Source organism: Pipistrellus hanaki (assembly GCF_964339955.1).
Source record: "Pipistrellus hanaki genome assembly, chromosome: 4".
In the NCBI taxonomy this organism is placed as follows: domain Eukaryota; kingdom Metazoa; phylum Chordata; class Mammalia; order Chiroptera; family Vespertilionidae; genus Pipistrellus; species Pipistrellus hanaki.
The window spans coordinates 73874439-73891876 of NC_140506.1; the positions used below are offsets into that span (position 1 = coordinate 73874439).

The 17438-nt window shown below is 41.1% G+C and overlaps 1 protein-coding gene across 8 annotated transcripts in view; it reads left to right on the forward strand.

The window, feature by feature from the left end:
- Window positions 1-17438, forward strand: part of GTF2I (general transcription factor IIi) — a 99546-nt gene that overhangs the window by 17516 nt on the left and 64592 nt on the right. For all 8 annotated transcript variants that reach the window (XM_084881989.1, XM_084881983.1, XM_084881982.1 and 5 more), the window contains exons 2-7: window positions 135-238; window positions 734-872; window positions 9050-9184; window positions 10186-10369; window positions 10543-10571; window positions 16483-16537. In XM_084881989.1, coding sequence (XP_084738115.1) covers window positions 140-238; window positions 734-872; window positions 9050-9184; window positions 10186-10369; window positions 10543-10571; window positions 16483-16537 — 641 coding nt within the window. In that variant the 5' untranslated portion in view covers window positions 135-139. The remainder of the gene's footprint in view (window positions 1-134; window positions 239-733; window positions 873-9049; window positions 9185-10185; window positions 10370-10542; window positions 10572-16482; window positions 16538-17438) is intronic.

The following is a 17438-nucleotide window of genomic DNA, read 5'->3' on the forward strand; positions in this document are numbered from 1 at the left end:
TGGCAAATAAAACTTGGTATTTGAGCCTAATTTTTCTCTTGTGTGATATAAATGAAAGCAGTTTGTGGAAGACCTTACATTTAGCAGGGCACTGTATTTCAGTTACTCACTTTCTTCTTAATTATCTTGCACAGGGATCATGGCCCAAGTAGCAATGTCTGCCATGCCGGTTGAAGATGAAGAGTCTTCAGAGAGCAGAATGGTGGTGACGTTTCTCATGTCTGCTCTTGAGTCCATGGTGAGATGGCTTTACACTTCTATAACCTTCCATGTTCGGATAAGATTGGACTTGTGGATGAGATTGATTTGTTCTTATAAAACATTCTAGAGGCCTGGTGCACGAAATTTGTGCATGGGGTGGGAGATCCACAGCCCGGCCTGCACTCTCTCCAATCAGGGACTCCTCGGGGGATTTCCTTTGCTGGTTTAGGCCTGATTCTGGGATCGGGCCTAAACCAGCAGTCAGATATCCCTCTTGCAATCCGGGATGACTGGCTCCTAACTGCTGGACTGCCTAATCAGCTGCCTCCTGCACTCCCTGGGTATCAAACCTGCAACCTGGGCATGTGCCCTGACTGTGAATTGAACCATGACCCTGTGGTTCATAGTCCACACACCTGAACCCTGAGCGCAAGCCTGCTAGCAGGGTGATAAGATTTTTTATTCATACAGCAGAAACAATGTTTTTAACTTATATCTATCTGTGTATAACACTTCATTGTTTCTATTTCAGTGTAAAGAACTGGCCAAGTCTAAGGCAGAAGTGGCCTGCATTGCCGTGTATGAAACAGATGTGTTTGTTGTTGGAACAGAGAGAGGACGTGCTTTTGTCAACACCAGAAAGGATTTTCAGAAAGATTTTGTGAAATACTGTGAGTACTGTGTTTTGATCTTTTGTGTTTCATAAATATTATACCTAAATATATGCGATTAACACATGTTATATTTTAAAGCAGAATGAGATTTATATTAAAAAATAAAATTCTGAAATGTCCATGGAGACATTTAAAAAGGCTCAAAACAAATCACTGACATGGAAATATAGTATAAATACTGAAGGGTTTAAGAAAATGGTTAGTTATACTCTGTTCCTTGCTAGGAATTATTCTGTATTGGTGAAACAGATTAAAGAGAAGGTAAATTTTGAATTGAGTGAAAGTTCTTACTCACATAAGCAGTTCTTTTCTTGGTAGATAATCGGTGTGTAGAAAACAAGTCTGTGCATTAATTTTTGTAAGCCTGATGCAGAGTTAAACAGGTCTCCTCAAATCCCTCAGTGGAATCAGCTTGTCAGTCTTCATTGAGTTCTGTGATCCTCCAATTGAGGGTTCATCCAGTTGGTAATTGGGGGTTCATCTAGTTGGTAAACTTATTTGACACTGGAACCAGTGCAGTGGAAAAATTTACTGTAGGGTATTAATATGTATGGCCTTTTACAGTATGACAATTTTGTATCTGTGTTTAACCTAACACTGTGCATAGATTTTATATTAATTCTGTGATACAGCATTTTTTTTAAATACAGAAAGAAAATAATGGTTAGTATATCTATCTGTATTGGCATGTTAGATACATGTTTTTAAGATAAAATTTAAATTTCCATTATCAACTTAGATTAAATTTATGATAAATTGAGCAGATCATGGGTAAATAAAAATAGGTTTTTTAATTAATTAATTTCATTTCTTGTGTTTTTATTCTTTTAAAAAAAATGTATCTTTCTCCCTTCACTATATGCCTTCCTCCCCAGCCAGCTATGATCTTTTAAATTTTATGGTGGTAATCTATTTTTTTTTCAATGACTCAAGAATAGTGGTGTAATTTTGGCAACACTGCCAACAGAATACAAATTTTGTGATAATGTTCGTTACAATAATATAACTCATAATTCTGCTGAAATGAAAGTAAGAAGAAGAAATTGAAATAAATATGTAATAATTTACAAATTATGTATGTTTTTATTTTATTATTCTTCCAAACATCACTAATCCATCATTATAACATCCAGATGTGCAATAATAACTGAATTTAGTTGTCTTTGATATTTTGCTGACTTCAGTTATATAAAAATCAGAGCTTTCCATATTTTTTCTTTCCTCAGTTTTTATTTCAAGAAAAATGATTTTAAATGTAATAATGTCACCTGCATAAACCTTAATATTTCAAGAAAAACAATCTTAAATATGTTACATGCAATAAACATTAATATCTCAAGAAAAATGATTTTAAATATGATAATGTTACATGCAGTAAACACCAATTATTCAAGAAAAATGATCTTACATACAATAATATTGCATGCAGTAAACATTAATATTTAAAAAAATAAAAGGATTTTAAGTATAATAATATTACCCAAACTGTATCAACATAGATGATATCACAAAAGTTGTAGGAAATATTAAAAATCTGCAAATAACAGGATTACTTCTATTATATTCTAATATATTTTTGTTCATTAGTTTCTGTTGTTCATTATATTCCACAAATGAGTGAGATCATATGATATTTTATCTTTTCTCAGTCTCTAGTGCAGGACAGTGTTAAAGGCTGTTTCTGACTAATTTGATCAGGCAAAGACTCAAAGTCTCCAGAGTCCCCTTTGCCTATTGACTATTAGGATTCTGACTTGAATTGCCCCCAGGCAATTATCCTCAGGTGTTGCAAGAGTTTTTTTCAATGGAGTGGGGCAGTTGCTTCTGCCTGGAGGCTAATTGTTACTTTTAATCTCTTTAAGTGGCCTCAGTGTGAGGTATTTTCCTATAGGGTGTGTCAACTATCTTCACCCCTAGTCAAGGTAAATGTCTATGTGGGAAAGATGTCCTCTGCTGTGTGAGGGAATGCCTTAGTCCAGGAAACTTTGTGCTGTTTGCCTTCTGAGCTTTATCCTCCAAGTCCCTAGTCCTGGGTTCTGCTCTCACATCTCCAGTCCACTTCACCCTCTCTCTGCCAGAGTACAGGGTGGGTGGCTCCATAGGAAATTTTTGTGTATTGGCCCTTTAAGAGGGTGCCAGAATTTCCAGCTGCCACTCCCTGGTAGACCGCACCCCACTGCTTTTCACAGCTATATGTTATGTGGGTTCCCTTCTCAGTTTGGTGCTTTCTGCTGGGGAGCCCACTTTGGGATAGATCCCAGAGTTCTCAGTGGCACTTCCCCACTGCTGAGATCTCTCTGGGACTTCAGTTGCCATCTGTGGATGCTTAGAGAAAAAAAATTTTTTTTTGAGAAAAAAATTTTTTGTTGTTAATTCTCAACTGATGATATATATATATATATATATATATATATATATAAAATATATAATTTTTTTTTTTAAGAAAATATTTTTATTGCCCTAGCTGGTTTGGTTCAGTGGATAGAGCAGGAGCCTCTCCTGCCTTTGCAGGGGTACTAAGGATGTCCGACTGATGGCTTAAGCCTGCTTGCTACAGGGAGTGGGCCTGAGCTGTCAATCAGACATCCCCCAAGGGCTCCCAGACTGAGAGAGGGTGCAGGCCGGGCTGAGGGACACCTGCCAAGTTTACAAATTTTGTGCAGTGGGCCTCTAGTACACACACACACACACACACACACACACACACACTAGAGGCCTATTTCACAAAGTATGTGCACTTGTTGGGGGGTTCCCTCAGCCTGGCCTGTGCCCTCTCACAGTCTGGGAACCCTTGGGGGATGTCCGACTGACAGCTTAGGTCTGCTCCCCACAGGAGGTGGGCCTACGCTGTCAGTCAGACATGTTTAGCACTGTTGCAGAAGCGGGAGAAGCTCTCGCCACTGCTGCTGCATTTGCCAGCCATGAGCCCGGCTCAGGACTTTTGGCTGAGTGGTGCTCCCCCTGTGGGAGCGTAGTGATCACCAGGGAGCAGCTCCTGCATTGAACGCCTGCCCCCTGGTGGTCAGTGTGCATCAGAGTGACCAGTCATTCAGCCATTCTGTCGATTTGCATATTAGCTTTTTATTATATAGGATATTGATTTCAGAGAGGGAGAGGGAGAAGAGATAGAAATATTAGTGATAAGAGAGAATCATTGATCAGCTGCCTCCTGCATGCCCCACACTGTGGATCGAGCCTGCAACCTGAGCATGTGCTTTGACCTATAATTGAACTGTGACCTGTTTCATAAGTCAGTGCTCAACCACTGAGCCATGTGGGCTGGGCCTCGGATATTTTTTCCATTTATATCTAGAGAGAGTGGAAGGGAGGGAGAGAGGCACAGCGAGGGAAATATCAATTGGTTCCTTTCTGCATGCACCCTGACCAGGGCCAGGGATTGAACCACAACCAAGGTACATGCCCTTGACTGTAATCAAACCCGAGACCCTTTAGGCCAAGGGCTGACAATCTCGCTACTGACCCAAATTAGCTAGGACTCATTTTGATAACTTTTAAGAATATGATTATGTTTATGTATTTAAGTTTATAATAATGTTGCTTTGATTATGTTTATATCAGTTGCCATCTGTCCCATGAATACCATAATTCCACTGGCAGCTGTATTTATATTTTTGTTTCCTATATTGCCTTGCTTATATGGTTCTCCAGTAGTTAGAACGAAGTATTAGGAGAATTGTTCTCAGTTGTAAATTATAGTCACTCCCTATTAGTATTCATGTTTTCTTTTTAAAATCCTTTTTTTTTTTTTAATTAATAGAGAGAGAGAAAGGGAGGGAGAGGGAGAAATATCAGTGAGAGAGAACCATGGATCAGCTGCCTCCTACATACCCCATACTGAAAATCGAGCCCACAACCTGGGCATATGCCCTGATGGGGGATTGAACTGATGACTTCTTGGTGCATGGGATGCTAGCTTTTACATATGTATGTATGTATATATGTTAATATAATTTTCCATTGATTTTTAAAGAGAATGAAAGAGTGGGGGAGAGACAGAGAGAGAGAAATATTGATGTGAGAGGGACATTGTTTGGTTGCCTCCACATTGTCCCGACGGTGCCAGGATTGAAGCTGCGACTGAGATACGTGCCCTTCACCAGGAATTGAACCAGAGACCCTTAAGTCTCCAGGCCAACACTCTACCAGTGAGCACAAACTGTTAAGGCCTAGTTTTTTAAAAATATATTTTTATTGATTTCAGAGAGGGAGAGAGAGAAACATTAATGAGAGAGAAGCATTGCTTGGCTGCCTCCTGCACGCCCTCATTGGGGATAGAGCCAGCAACCCAGGCATGTGCCCTTGACTGGACTCAAACCTGGAACCCTTCAATCTGCAGGCTGAAGCTCTATCCAGAGGCAGACCAGTGATGGCCAGGGCCTAACTTTTTATTTTATTATTTTTTTTATTTTTTATTTATTTATTTTTTAAAATAAATTTTTATTGTTCATATTTCCCCTTTTCCCCAAGAATCGTCAGTTCACTCCCCTTTCCTACCTCTGATTCTATTATATTCACCAGTTAATATTGTTCATCAGATTTTTTTAAAATTTCCTTGGTTTTTAGATTCACTTGTTGATAGTTATGTATTTGTTGTTCATAATTTTTATCTTTATTTACTTTCTCTTCCAAAAGAACCCCCTTCAGCATTTCATATAATTCTGGTTTGGTGGTGATGAACTCCTTTAGCCTTTTTTTTTATTAGTGAAGCTCTTTATCTGGCCTTCGATTCTGAGTGATAGCTTTGCTGGGTAGATTATCTTTGGCTGTAGGTTCTTACTATTCATCACCTTGAATATTTCTTGCCATTCCCATCTGGCCTGCATGGTTTCTGTTGAGAAATCAGCTGACAATCGTATAGGTGCTCCTTTATAGGTAACTACCTGCTTTGCTCTTGCTGCTTTTAATATTCTCTCTTTGTCTTTTGCTCTTGGAATTTTAATTATGATTTGTCTTGGTGTGGTCCTCTTTGGATTCCTTTTCTTTGGAGTTCTGTGCGCTTCCTAGACTTGTAAGTCTAATTCTTTCACCAGGTGGGGGAAGTTTTCTGTCACTATTTCTTTCAGTATGTTTTTGATATCTTGCTCTCTCTCATCTTCTGGGACCCCCATAATTCTGATGTTGGTTCGCTTGAAGTTGTCCTAGAGGTTTCTTACATTATCTTCAATTTTCTGGATTCTCTTGTCTTGCTTCTGCAGAGAAGTGTCTTCTGGCTCTTTATGTTCCAAATCTTTGACTTGATTCTTGCGATCTTCCATTCTGTTTTTAGGACTCTGTATAATATTTTTTATTTCAGACAATGTATTCTTTATTTCTTGTTGATCCCTTATCATTTCTCGTTGATTCCTTATTAATTCTAGTTGATCCCTTTTCATATCCTCATAGGTCTTATCGACCTTTTCTAGGAAATTCTTGAAAAACCTTATAAGTGTAGATTTGAACTCTATATCCAGTCGCTTTTTGTCCTCCGTTTCTTTCGTTTGTGATCTATTTCGTTGTCGCATTTTCACAGCTTCCCTGATGGGCGGAGTTTCAGGGTGGAGCCTACAGCCTTGGCTTCCGTTAGCCCCGCCCTATGCGGCTCCTGGGTCTCAGTAATCCCCAGGGTCCTTCAGTACTCGCTGCAAGCACCTCTGAGAGAAAGGTGCCCTTGATTTTCGCCTACTACCAAACAGTCTATGCCCTCCCCCAATGAGCCTGGCACTGGGGTTCAGTTCAGTTGGAAGTAGGATTGGAGGTGGCATTCAGAGCAGTCTGGAGCCCCAGTCTCCTTCCCACCAGGGCAATCCCGCTGCACAGCCAACCGTCCCTTCTCTGCGCGCAATGTGCGCGCCTCTGGGACCTCTTTTCGCTGCTCCCCCGAGGTTCCGCCTCGCAGCCCAGCTCCCTCTGTTTGAGCCCGGGTCCCTGGGGTCTGGCCTAGAACTGGGGTTCAGAGCAGTTGGAACTGGGGCCCAGCACAGTCGGATCTTTTATCTCCTTCCCGCTCGGGAACACCAGCCAGGCAATCAGCCGCCCCTTCTCTCAGGCTCCGTCCTCTCCATGAGCGCCGTGTGTCTCTGTACCTTAGGCTTTTACAGCTCCTCCGCTCTTTTTTTTTTTTTTTTTTGCCCTATCTTGCTGAAATATAGTGGCAACCATACTTTGGTAAAAACTGTACAGCTCCTCCGCTCTTCCTTCTGGTTTTCTCCTTGCTTCTCGTTGTAGAATTTCTAGTCAGTCGACTTTCCTGTAGTTCTGGGTAATGTCCATTTTACATTTTAGTTGTATTTTATTGAAATTGTTGTGTGCTGCTATGGCTAGGTGTTTACCTGTGCAGCCATCTTGGATTCTTCCCTAACTTTTTATTTTAATTTTAAGCATTTTTTAATTGATATCAGAGAGGAGGGGAGAGGGAGAGAGAGAGAAAAAAAAACACATCAATGATGAGAGAGAATCATTGATCGGCTGCCTCCATCAAGTCCCACACTGGGGATCGAGTCCACAACCTGAGCATGTGCCCTGGCTGGGAATTGAACCATAACCTTCTGGTTCATAGGTCGATCGATGTTCAACCACTGAGCAATACTGGCCGGGCAGCTTTTGATTTTTAAAGCTTCCTTTCTTCCCTTTTTTTTCTGTCTTTATGCAATACATAATTAATCCTATCTAATAAAGAGGGAATATGATGGTGATGCTCACTGTCAATAAGGAGTGAATATGTAAATTGAGGGTCACTCTGTAACACAGATGGTGGTGGCTGAGCGGCAACACAGGTGTTCCACCCTGCCCCACCCATGGAGGGGCGGTGGTCACTGCATGCAGGGCGGAGCAGCCAGTGGGTGGGGCGGGACGCCTGCCTTTGCTGCTTTGGGCAGCGAACAAGAGCAGAGCTGCCGGTGGGCAGTGTGCTTGGGGCTAGTGGGCAGCATGCACAGGTGTGCCCCACGTAGGCCGCTCCGCGTCTGGGGGTGGGGTGCGTGAGGAGAGCCTCTGGGCGGGGTAGGGGAGGCGGGCCGGGGGAGGGTTGCCTGTACTCCCCACATGGCGGTGGTGGCAGCTGTGAGCACGCCAAGCGGAGCCTGTAGCGCCTGCAAGCCATCAGTGCTGAGGAGTGGCTGCTCCAGTCCCACCTCTTGGCCCAGAAGGTGTGTGATCTCAGGGACAGCCACCGTGCCAGGCCAGATTGACATCCTCCTGGCTGCGCTTTTACCCATGCACACCTGCAGCAGTCCCAGACCATGGCGTGAGCAAGTCCCCGTCCCCCCACCTCCCTCCCGCCCCTCCGCTGCACTTCCATCAGTCCCAGCATGCTTACGTCCCTCACAGGATGTGCGCATGTCCCCCAGGCACTCTCCGTTCCTTTGGAGAGTGTCTGGGTGTTCTGGGTACTGGGGGTGTGCGCCTGTGAGATGACAGTGAGAGGGCAGAGTGCAGCGACAAGATCACCTCCGTGGGCCTAGTGCAGGTGCTGAGGCTGGAGCAGGTGTGGACAGACACACCTGGTGGGTGCAGGTGTCCCTCGCTGAGGTGCCTTTGGTCAGCGTTCAAGATCAGGAACCCAGAGGAGTTGAGAAGTTCCGTCCTCAAAGTGAAATGGTGGGATAGTCGGGCGACTGCAGAGGAGGAATGAGCACTTTGGGTGCCTGCACCCATGAGCGAAGGCTGCCCTGACTGAACCTCACTGGCTTGGAGCCTAGCGCACTCCTGGACGTGCTTTTCCGAGTTAATGAGAGAAAACATTGATTCTCCCGCTGCCCTCGAAGGTGGAACGTGAAGTGGGGAGACGTGGGGAGTCAGCGGGGTTCCCTGTCTGGGGGTTCCAAATCTGCCGTAGGTTCCTTTCACCGCTGACTAGAGATATACAGGGTGTCCCCCAAAATGGATACACATTTTGAATACCTACTAATTCCAATGGGTGTAAGCATGAAAAGGAACAACAGTGGAGCTGTCATCTGTTAAAACTGGGTACAAACCGGCAGTCAGACATTCCCCAAGGGGTCCCGGGTTCCGGATTGGAGATCGTGCAGACTGGACTGAGTGCCCCCCAACCCCCATGCACGAATTTTATGCACTGGGCCTCTAGTGTTAGAATATAGAAAAAATATTCTTACTAAAAGCAAGATAGTGAAATAATGGATACAGGCCTTTATAGTATATCATTAATTACTTAACAGGTGTTGAAGAAGAAGAAAAGGCTGCAGAGATGCATAAAATAAAATCTACAACCCAGGCAAATCGGATGAATGTAGATGCTGTAGAGATTGAAACACTTAGAAAAACAGTTGAGGACTATTTCTGCTTTTGCTATGGTAAGGTTATACACTTGAATTTTATAAAAGATACGTTATGTTATTGAGTTTTCTAAGTATATATAACACACTTTCTCAAATTGAATGAATGAATTTCTAAATATTGGATTAACATTAGGATCAATCTTATTTTCTATTTTCAGTTTGAAAGAACTAAGAAATAAATATAGCTATTAGAGCTGCTCTTTTTGGGGTTTTTTTTAGAGCAGGTTTAGATTGATAGCCAAATTAAGAGGCAGGCACATAAATTTCTCCTATACCTCTTGCCTTCACACATGCATTACTCTGTACTATCAGTATCCCCCATCAGAGAACCTGCATTAGCACATCATAATCATCCAAAGAGAATTATTTATTTTTGACGTAGGTGTGTTAATCCAATTATGTGACAAACAAAGCTCTTTTAAGAAAACAAAAGTTGTCAGAGGGCGAAGATATGTAGGTTATACTGGGTTTTATGTAAAATTCGACTCTACTTCATGGAGTGTCTATTCAATGGACTCATTGCCTTGTACACACTGACAGCCTGACAGAATACAGTCATTAGTAAATGTTCATTGTGTTCATCTAATAAATTTTCAGTAAGAGTATTATCCCAAAATTGCCTAGTTTATGGTAACAATTGGATTTGTTGAACTTCCATGTTCTGGAGCTGAAAGGAAATGGAAAGATTGTGTTATGCCAGAGTGAGGGTGTTGTGAAGAAAGAGAATAATGCAAGAAATCAGCCATTGCTTGTTCCTATCCTTTTGTGTAGGTTTTATATAAACATCTTATGTACTTTCATTATGGCCCTTTGGATTTCTTTCAGGTTTAGAATTTCTGCTAACATGGAAGTAGAACCCTATAGTTTTTCAAAATAGTTTGGAAATCAGATATTATAAGATAGCATGAATGCCATTTATCGAGCCAAGATAAACTGATGATTTAGTTTTTTTAATCTTAACATTTAATGATTTTTATCTTCTTTCCCCCTCTCCTCACCACTGTCCCTCACCACAGGGAAAGCTTTAGGAAAATCCACAGTGGTGCCGGTTCCATACGAGAAGATGCTGCGGGATCAGTCGGCCGTGGTGGTGCAGGGGCTTCCAGAAGGAGTTGCCTTCCAGCACCCGGAGAACTATGGTCTCGAAACTCTGAAGTGGATTCTGGAGAACAAAGCCGGGATTTCATTCACCATTAAGAGGTGAAGTACTATTCTCCCTGCCCACTAACAGTTTATTTATATAAAATTAAATATTCAGCTTATTTTAATATAGTTTAACAATTCGTATTTACTGTAGAAGTCATTTAAATTTATGCTTCACAGTAATTTTTGTTTGTGTATTTATGTATAATGTTTTTATTTTTTTAATGCAGACCTTTCCTAGAGCCAAAGAAGCACCTTGGTAAGTTGCTTTACTTACACGATAGCTGAATGGGTTCCGAATCCTGTTTTTGCCCAATTTAATACCTTAAAATGATTTCTTTTACTTTGTTTGAGAATTTGATGTAAGACAATTTGGAGTGGGGTATTATGATATTTGTATAAACCAGTGAAAAGTCTTTGAGCTAAAAAAGTAAACTTGATTTCAGCTCTGCTTCTTGCTTTATGATGTGTATTTAAGATTTTATGTTGGTAATATGTAAGATCATATACTGGCATGCACCCTCGTTTCTAAGAATTATGAAAATGATTTAATTTACCTAATGTTTATAGACCACACATAGAATTATTAGGCACAAGATTGGATGGGGTTGGGATACACAACTCTGTGTAAGCATTAAAGCTTTTAAGGTCTGGTAGTCTAATGGAAAAGATAAAAAGTCCATAAAGTCATCATAGCAAGAACACAATACAGGAATGGTTAGAGAAGGTACTGTGGAAGTTTGTTGGAGAAAGGATTCTTTCATAGTCCCGGAAGGCTTTCATGAGAAAGAGGGCATTAAGAGGGGCCCTTCAAACCTGGCTGGTGGCTCAGTTAGTTATGGGGGAGAGGGGTGTTCTCTGCAGGCACCAAAAGGCTGCTAGTTTGATGCCAATCAGTGTTAGGCTTTTACATTGATGTTTCTTCTTCCTCTCTCTCAAAAGCAGTAAACTGTTCTTTGAGAGAGAGAGAGAGAGAGGGAGGGAGGGGAGATGGCAGCTCTTTGAGAAATGAGGAAGGATTTTTTTGGGGGGAAGTCCAGCCATTCCATTTGAAGGAAAAAGTGATATTTAGAAGACGGACACTCTTTGGAGCCAGGCTTATTTGAGACTTTTGAAAGTAAATAACCATTATTATTGACAACTTCTTAATTGATATAAGGATGAAAGAACAATAATGTATATACACCCAAACATATTTTGTTTTCTGTTAAATAATCTTTATTTTGTTCTTACCATGATGAAAAGATTAATTTTTATAAACTTTATTGAGGTATAATTTTTATAAACTTTATTGAGGTATATGTCAATTATAATTCAATGAATTTATAATATAAATTCACCTGTTTTAAGTACATAATTCAATGAATTTTGGAAAATGTACAATTAAAAAAGTTTAACAAAAGAGATTTATAACCATTGCCACAATCTAATTTTAGAATATTTTCATCATCCCGTCTGTTATTTGATGAATGTTATATAAATAAAATATACACTGTTCTTTTTTTAAGAAAAATATTTTTGTTATTGATTTCAGAGAAGAAGGAAGAGGGAGAGAAACTTCAATGATGAGAATCATTGATCAGCTGGCTGCCTCCTGCATGCCCCCTCCTGGGGATCAAACCCACTACTGGGCATGTGCCCTTGATTGAAATCAAACCCAGAATCCTTCAATCCCTAGACTGATGCTCTATCCACTGAGCCAAACTGGCTAGGGCAGTATATTTTCATTTGAAATTAGCTTTTTCACCCAACATAATTCATTAGAGATTCACCCCGGTTGTTGGGTATATCAGATAGTTTTTTTTGCTGAATATTAAGTACTAGAGGCCTGATGCTGAATATTAAGTACTAGAGGTACTATTGTCGAATATTAAGTACTTCTATTGCTGAATATTAAGTACTAGAGGCCCGATGCACAAAATTTGTGCAAGAGTCTCAGCTCTCGCAGACCCTCACAGTCTCAGCCAGCCCTCACAGCCTCGGCTTCGTCCTGAAGGTCATCCAGATGGTTGTCTGGAATGTTGTCCGGATGGTTGTTCAGGTGTTCGGTCTAATTAGTATAATGGTTCTTCATTATAAAGGATTCTAGTATATGAATATGCTACCCATTTATCCATTCATCAATTGGCAGACATTTAAATTTTCCTGCTTAACAACTAGAGGCCCAGTGCACAAAATTTGTGCACTGGTGGGGTCCTTTGCGTCTGCCGACTGCGGCTGGATACTCCCTTCCTTCCCCCAGTTGCCTGCCTCCACCACTGGCCGGGGCCTCTCTCCCTTCCCCTGGCCAGCTCTAGGTCAAGGGGACAATTTGCATATTACACTTTTTTTCCTTTAAATATTTTTTATTGATTTTTTACAGAGAGGAAGAGAGAGGGATAGAAAGTTAGACACATCGATGAGAGAGAATCATCCATCAACTGCCTCTTGCACACCCCCTACTGGGGATGTGCCCGCAACCAAGGTACATGCCCTTGACCGGAATGGAACCCGGCACCTTTCAGTCCGCAGGCCGACGCTCTATCCATTGAGCCAAACCGATTTCGGCTGCATACTACACTTTTGTTATATAAGATAACATTATTAATATAATTAAACAAGTTTTTATTTGCATGTATACTTGAATTTCTCTTGGATATGTATACTTAGGAGTAGAAATGCTAGGTCATAGTGTAATTTTTCATTTGACTAAGAAACTGCTAAACTGTTTTCCAAAGTGACTGTACCCTTTATGTTCTTATTAGCGTCATTTGAGGGTTGAAGTTTCTCTGCACTCCTTTGATTTTTGCCATCCTCGTGGGTATGAAATGGTATTTCATGTGGTTTTGGTTTGTGTAGTCCTACTTACTAAAGTTAAGTATCTTTTCATGTGCTTATTGTCCATTTATACATATTCTTTGGAGAAATGTTTGTTTATATTCTTTCTCCATGTTTTATTTGATTTATTTATATTTTTAATATTGAGTTGTAAGAGTTCTTTATATATTCTCCCTATACATCTTCTCTCCAGTTCTACAAGTTTACCGTTTCACTTGTTTGATAATGTTTTTTTAGGAAGAAAAGTTTTAATTTTTATGAAGTTCATTTTACTCTTTTGTCACTTGTGCTTTTGACATCATTATGTAAGAAACTGTTGCCTAAACCAAGGTCATGTTTTCTTATATTAAGTTTTGTAGTTTTAGTTCTTACAGTTAGGTCTACTTTCAATTTTGGGGATAATTTTGTTAATATGGTACCTGGTAAGGGTATACATTAATATTTCAATTGTGCTAGCACAATTTGCTAAAAAGACTATCCTTCCTCTAGAATTGCTTTGACATCTTTGTTAAAATTTAGTTGACCATGACTATTTATTTCTAGACTTTCTACATGGTGAGTCATACTGTATGTGACTCAAAACAGTTTATTTATTTGCAATCTGAATGCTTTTTAAAAATAATTTATCTTTATTATTGAAAGTATTGCAGATGTTCCTTTTTCCCCTTCATTGACCCCCACCCTCCTGTTCCTACCCTTCTTTCCTCCCAGGCCTTCATTATTGTCTGTGTTTATGGGTTATGTATATAAGTTCTTTGGTTAATCTGAATACTTTTTATTTCTTAATTCTGTTGCTTGGTCTAGAATAGCCAATACAATATTTTGCCTTGTCCTAGTTATTAGCTGGAATGCATCCAAGCTTTCACCATAATGATGTAGCTGTTGTTTTTTTTGTATGTGACCTTTTTAAGACTGAGAAAGAAAAGTTTTATTTGTCATGTTTAAAATTAAAATTCAGGTGTTTTTGTCATTATTTTTCCTTAAAGTTTTCTAGCTTAGCCTTAGTCTGCCATTTGTATTTTGTAAAGCTTAGAAACTGTTTTCAAACGTTGGGGCCTGGTCATTAATTAATGATTATTTCTATAGGGTGTTTTATAATGAGTAGTCTGAGTGGATGGGTTTGTATGGTTCGACTTCTTTGCCATACCAACTTTCAAAGTAATTGAAAAGTTGCGATTGTGCCTTGACTGGTATTGTTCAGTGGTTAGAAGGTTGGCTTGCGCACCGAAGGGTTTTAGGTTTGATTTCAGTCAAGGGCAAGTACCTGGGTTGCAGGTTCACACCTCAGCCCTGGTTGGGGTGCGTTTGGGAGGCAAACAATAGATGTGTCTCTCTCACATCAATGTTTGTTTTTCTCTCTCTTTCTCCCACCTTCCTTTCCCTCCTTCCCTTCCACTTTCCCTAAAAATCAATGGCAAAAAAATATCCTTGGGTAAGGATTTTTTTAAAAAGTTAATATAATTTACATCCAATAAGCCATACACATTTAAAGTGTACAACTTGGTAAGTTTTGACACTGTGAAATCATCACTACAATCAAGAAAGTGAACATATCTTTCACCCCAAAGTTTCCTTATACCCCTTGGTAATTCCTCCACTGCTCCTTCTGCCCTTGTCCCCAGGCAACCACTGTGCAAAAATTCTAGATTTGTTTGCATTTTCTAGATATTTTAATATAAATGGAGTCATATAGTATGCACTCTTTTCTTGTTTGGTTTTTTTATTTTAAGATTTATCCAAGTTGTTTAATGTTATCAGTAGTTATTATTTTTCTATTGCTGAGTAGTATTCCATTGTATTGATAAACTACAATCTGTTTACTCATTCACCTGTTCATGAAAATTTGAGTTACTTGGCTATTCCATTACTTGGCTATTAGAAAGTGCTATGAATATTTGATTTTAATATTTGTCATGTGGATACCCCCCCCCCCCCCCACACACACACACATACCCTACCTAATAAAAGAGTAATATGCAAATTAACATCACTCCACTATACTCACAAGCCATGCCCACCAGCCAATCAGAGTGAGTATGCAAATAAACCCAACCAAGACGGCTGCGGCCACAGAGAGCAGGAGGGAGGCTTGGGTTTCCCAGGCAATAGAGGAAGCCAAGCTTTCCGCCTGCCTCCACTCAAGGCTACAAGTTTCAATTATGGAAGGTAAACAAAACCAAACAGAAATGGCTGCAGCCACAGAGCAAACAGGAGCCTTGGCTCCCCTCCAGGCTGCAAAGTTTCAATTGTAGAAGATAAATAAATTCCAGATACCCTCCACTTGGGTCACCAGGGGGCGTGGCTGGCCTGCAAACCACCATAGGCCCCTTGCTCAGGCCTCCCCACACCCCAAAGAAACTCCGACCCTGATCCGGGACACCCTTTAGGGCAAACCAGCACCCACATTTATACAGCTGTTCTGTCACACGCACCCCTTCCTTTGTGTGCACACGAGTGCCAGGGCTGCCGGGGAGTCTCTGAGAAGCCATAACCTCCCCTTGGGACCTCCAGGCTGGGAGGGGAGGACAGAGCCCCCAGGAGCCAAGGGGGCCATTTGAGGCCAGGATGGAGAAGGGAGGCTGAGCCAGGTAGGGGAACCAGGGCTGATGGCAGGACCAGGAAGGAATTGAGGACCAGGAAGTGCCAGGACCAGAGTGGCCGCCCAGAGTCCCTTCTCACATGTGATACCACTAGTCACCCCTTCAGCCCCTTAGCAGGGATCAGAGAATGTGCTGAGCATCCTGCCAGCCTGGGCCGGGTGGGCTTGTATATAGGGTCTGTGTGCAATAGGGAGGAATATTTTTTATTTTTTCTGCTCCTTCCCCCATGCTGGGGGAGAAGGTATTTTTGAGCAGTTGGGGGTGATTAGGCTGACAGGGGAGGTCAGTTGGGGGTGATCAGGCCAGCTGGGGAGGGCAGTTTTGGACAATCTGGCTGGTAGGGGAGCAGTTAGGTGCCAATCAGGCCTGCAGGGGAGCAATTTGGGGGCGATCATGCTGTCAGGAAGAAGCGGTTAGGGACAATCAGGCAGGCAGGCAGGCAGGTGAACGGTTAGGAGCCAGCAGTCCCGGATTGTGAGAGGGATCCCAGATTGCAAAGGGTGCTGGCCAGGCTGAGGGACATGCCTCTTCCCTCCCCCCCCCTCCCCCCGCCCCCCATGCACCAGGCCTCTAGTCTTCCTTATAAAGGAGAACAAAGGACACTTCTATAAGCTAACGCAATACTCAATCTAGTAGGACCCAGAGCTGTGAACTCCCCCTTTGCTACTTCATTCTATATTTAGGACCTTTGGGAATATTAGTTATATTTGAAGTGTTGGAAGAAGCTAAATCTAATTTTTTTTGTACATATAGGTGGTCGAGTGATGGGAACAGATGCTGAAAGGTCAATGCTATCTCCAGGTGGAAGGTAAAACATTTCACCAAGTTTTAGTTTTTGTTTTTGTTTTTTTTTGTGTGTGTTTTTTTTAAATATACTTTATTGATTTATTACAGAGAGGAAGGTAGAGGGATAGAGAGTTAGAAAAATCGATGAGAGAGAAACATTGATCGGCTGCCTCCTGCACCCCCCCCATTGGTGATGTGCCCGCAACTAAGGTACATCGGCTGCCTCCTGCACCCCCCCCATTGGTGATGTGCCCGCAACTAAACATTGATCGGCTGCCTCCTGCACCCCCCCCATTGGTGATGTGCCCGCAACTAAGGTACATTTTATTTCTTACATAAACATGACTTGTCAACTGAATTTAGTATTTTAATACCAATCAAAAATTTTTGAGGGAAGGGGATATAATAAAATATGGAGTAGCAATTAACTTTGAGCGGAATCAAACCTAGAACCTTTCAGTCTGCTGGCCGATGCTCTGTCCACTGAGCCAAACCGGTTTCGGCCAGAGGGGATTATTGTTTAGAGGGTGCAGAGTTTCTATTTGGGATGGTGAAAAAGTTCTGAAAAAGAATAGTGGTGATGGTTGCATATTAACTCCACTGAGTCATACACCTAAACAAGTTTTAGTTTTTAACTATTGAGGTATTAGAATATTAAAAAGGCCCATGGCACACATCTTGAAACTTAATATGCAATTGAATCATTTGGGGATCCTGTAAAAATAGCAGCTATTGATTTAGTAGTTCTGCATGACAGTAATTCCTTGGGGAAACTGATGTGATAGGCCTTATAGAAAAGTGGAATTGGAAAGTTAATTGCTACTCCATATTTTATTATATCCCCTTCCCTCAAAAATTTTTGATTGGTATTAAAATACTAAATTCAGTTGACAAGTCATGTTTATGTAAGAAATAAAAATGTA